At 48.8% G+C, this 1,774-nt stretch overlaps 1 protein-coding gene across 1 annotated transcript in view; it reads left to right on the top strand.

Moving 5' to 3' along the window:
* CIT (citron rho-interacting serine/threonine kinase) overlaps window positions 1-1,774 on the top strand; it is a 168,969-nt gene that overhangs the window by 161,523 nt on the left and 5,672 nt on the right. Inside the window, exons 41-42 of the mRNA XM_007464873.1 lie at window positions 1,215-1,293; window positions 1,422-1,601. Of these exons, the coding sequence (XP_007464935.1) occupies window positions 1,215-1,293; window positions 1,422-1,601 (259 nt within the window). The remainder of the gene's footprint in view (window positions 1-1,214; window positions 1,294-1,421; window positions 1,602-1,774) is intronic.

Raw genomic sequence — 1,774 nt, 5'->3', positions numbered from 1 at the left:
ACACACACACACACACACACACACACACACACACACACACACACACACACACACACACACACACACACACACCCGTACATATGTGACTGTGAATGTTCTGAAATACCCTTCAAGGCTATTTCGTTTATCTGTTGCTTCATGACAAGTTCCAAAACCTAGTGACTTAAAACAACTACTTATCATTGCCTGAGCCTCTGTGGCCTGACTGGACAGTTTTGCTTCTTGCGGTGTCAGCAGGGGCACCGGGACACCTAGAAAGTCGGAAATGGCTTCACAAAGTGGTTGGCAATTGGAGCTGGCTGTCAGGTGGGAACTTAGCAGGGGCCCGTGGCTGGAGTCCTCATTCCTCTCCACGTGGGCTTCTCCTAAGAGTGCAAAAGTGGGGGCTGGCAGGCCTTCTCGCTTCCACCACATTCTGCTGGTTCAGCCTGATGCCAGGCAAGGAGAGGCCACAAGGGCCTGAGTACTAGGAGGCACAACTGATGCCGAAGTAACAGTTCACCGCAAGGAGTAATAGTGATAATCTTCTTTTTCCCTTTAAGACCAAAAACAGCTCTCATTATATCCTAGAGTTTGAGTGACACTGTGATATAGAAATATAGTACTAAGACCAGAAATATTTAATCTATGAACTTAGTCTTTTTTAATTAAATTTTTTAGAAAAATGTATTCAATTAAACAGTTTAAAAAGGTCTACAATGAAGTCTCACCTGTATCACTTGTCTCCCAAATCCTCCCTCCCCACTCCCCGAAAGGAAAACATTTTTCTGCATTTCTTATCCTTCCAGTGCTTTATGCAAATAACGGGCACATTAAAAAATATATTCTCATCCCCCTCCCTTTGTAAAAATCAGTGCGGTAGCACACTTTACACAGTATTCTGAACCCTGCTTTACAAACTAAGTAAAACTACACCTTGGGTTTTTTCCCCATCAGTGCATAGAGGGCTTGCCTTACGCATTTTTATGCCTGTGCGGAATTCCAGAGATGCGCCATGATTTATGTAACTGATCCCGACCATGTAGCCTTGAGTCAGTTCCCATCTTCTGCTGTAACAGCGTGGCAGGGGGTAAACTTGAACATGTCTCATTATGCAGGCGTGTGGGTGCACGTGTAGGGTAAGTTGCTTCAGGGATGGCGTGGCAGCCAGGTTTTGATTTTCCGTCTCTTAACCCTCCCTTGCCCCACGCTCTTGCTCGGTGGTGGCCACGCAGCCTACAGAGAACCCTATCTGTTTGTGACCCACTTCAACTCACTCGAAGTAATTGAGATCCAGGCCCGCTCCTCTCTGGGGTAAGCACTGCCCCCCAGGCTTTGAAAAGCCCGCGGTTGGGTCTGGGTGTCAGGTGGGGCCGTCCTCCCTCTCATCCCACCTAGCAGTGGAGGTGGCTGGTCGTGCAGACTCTCCTGGAACTCCACAGGACCCCTGCCCGAGCGTACTTGGAAATCCCGAACCCACGCTACCTGGGCCCTGCAATTTCCTCGGGAGCGATTTACCTGGCGTCCTCGTATCAGGATAAATTAAGGGTCATCTGCTGCAAAGGAAACCTCGTGAAGGAGACCGGCACTGACCAGCACCGGGGCCCATCCACCTCCCGCAGGTAACGCCCCTCTCTTCCTCATCACGGGGGCAAAGTGCTTTCCTGCAAAGCAGAAGGATATCTTGCCAAACTGGCTGAAAGTTTCCCAATCTTCAAAGCTCAAGCCACTCATTTCTTTGGCATCTGCGGCACTGAAATGAGTCCTTTATAAGCATCAGGAAAATTTTTACTGC

Source organism: Lipotes vexillifer, unplaced genomic scaffold (genome assembly GCF_000442215.2).
Source record: "Lipotes vexillifer unplaced genomic scaffold, Lipotes_vexillifer_v1.1 scaffold2030, whole genome shotgun sequence".
NCBI classification, from domain to species: domain Eukaryota; kingdom Metazoa; phylum Chordata; class Mammalia; order Artiodactyla; family Lipotidae; genus Lipotes; species Lipotes vexillifer.
This window is presented reverse-complemented; position numbering and strand designations above follow the sequence as displayed.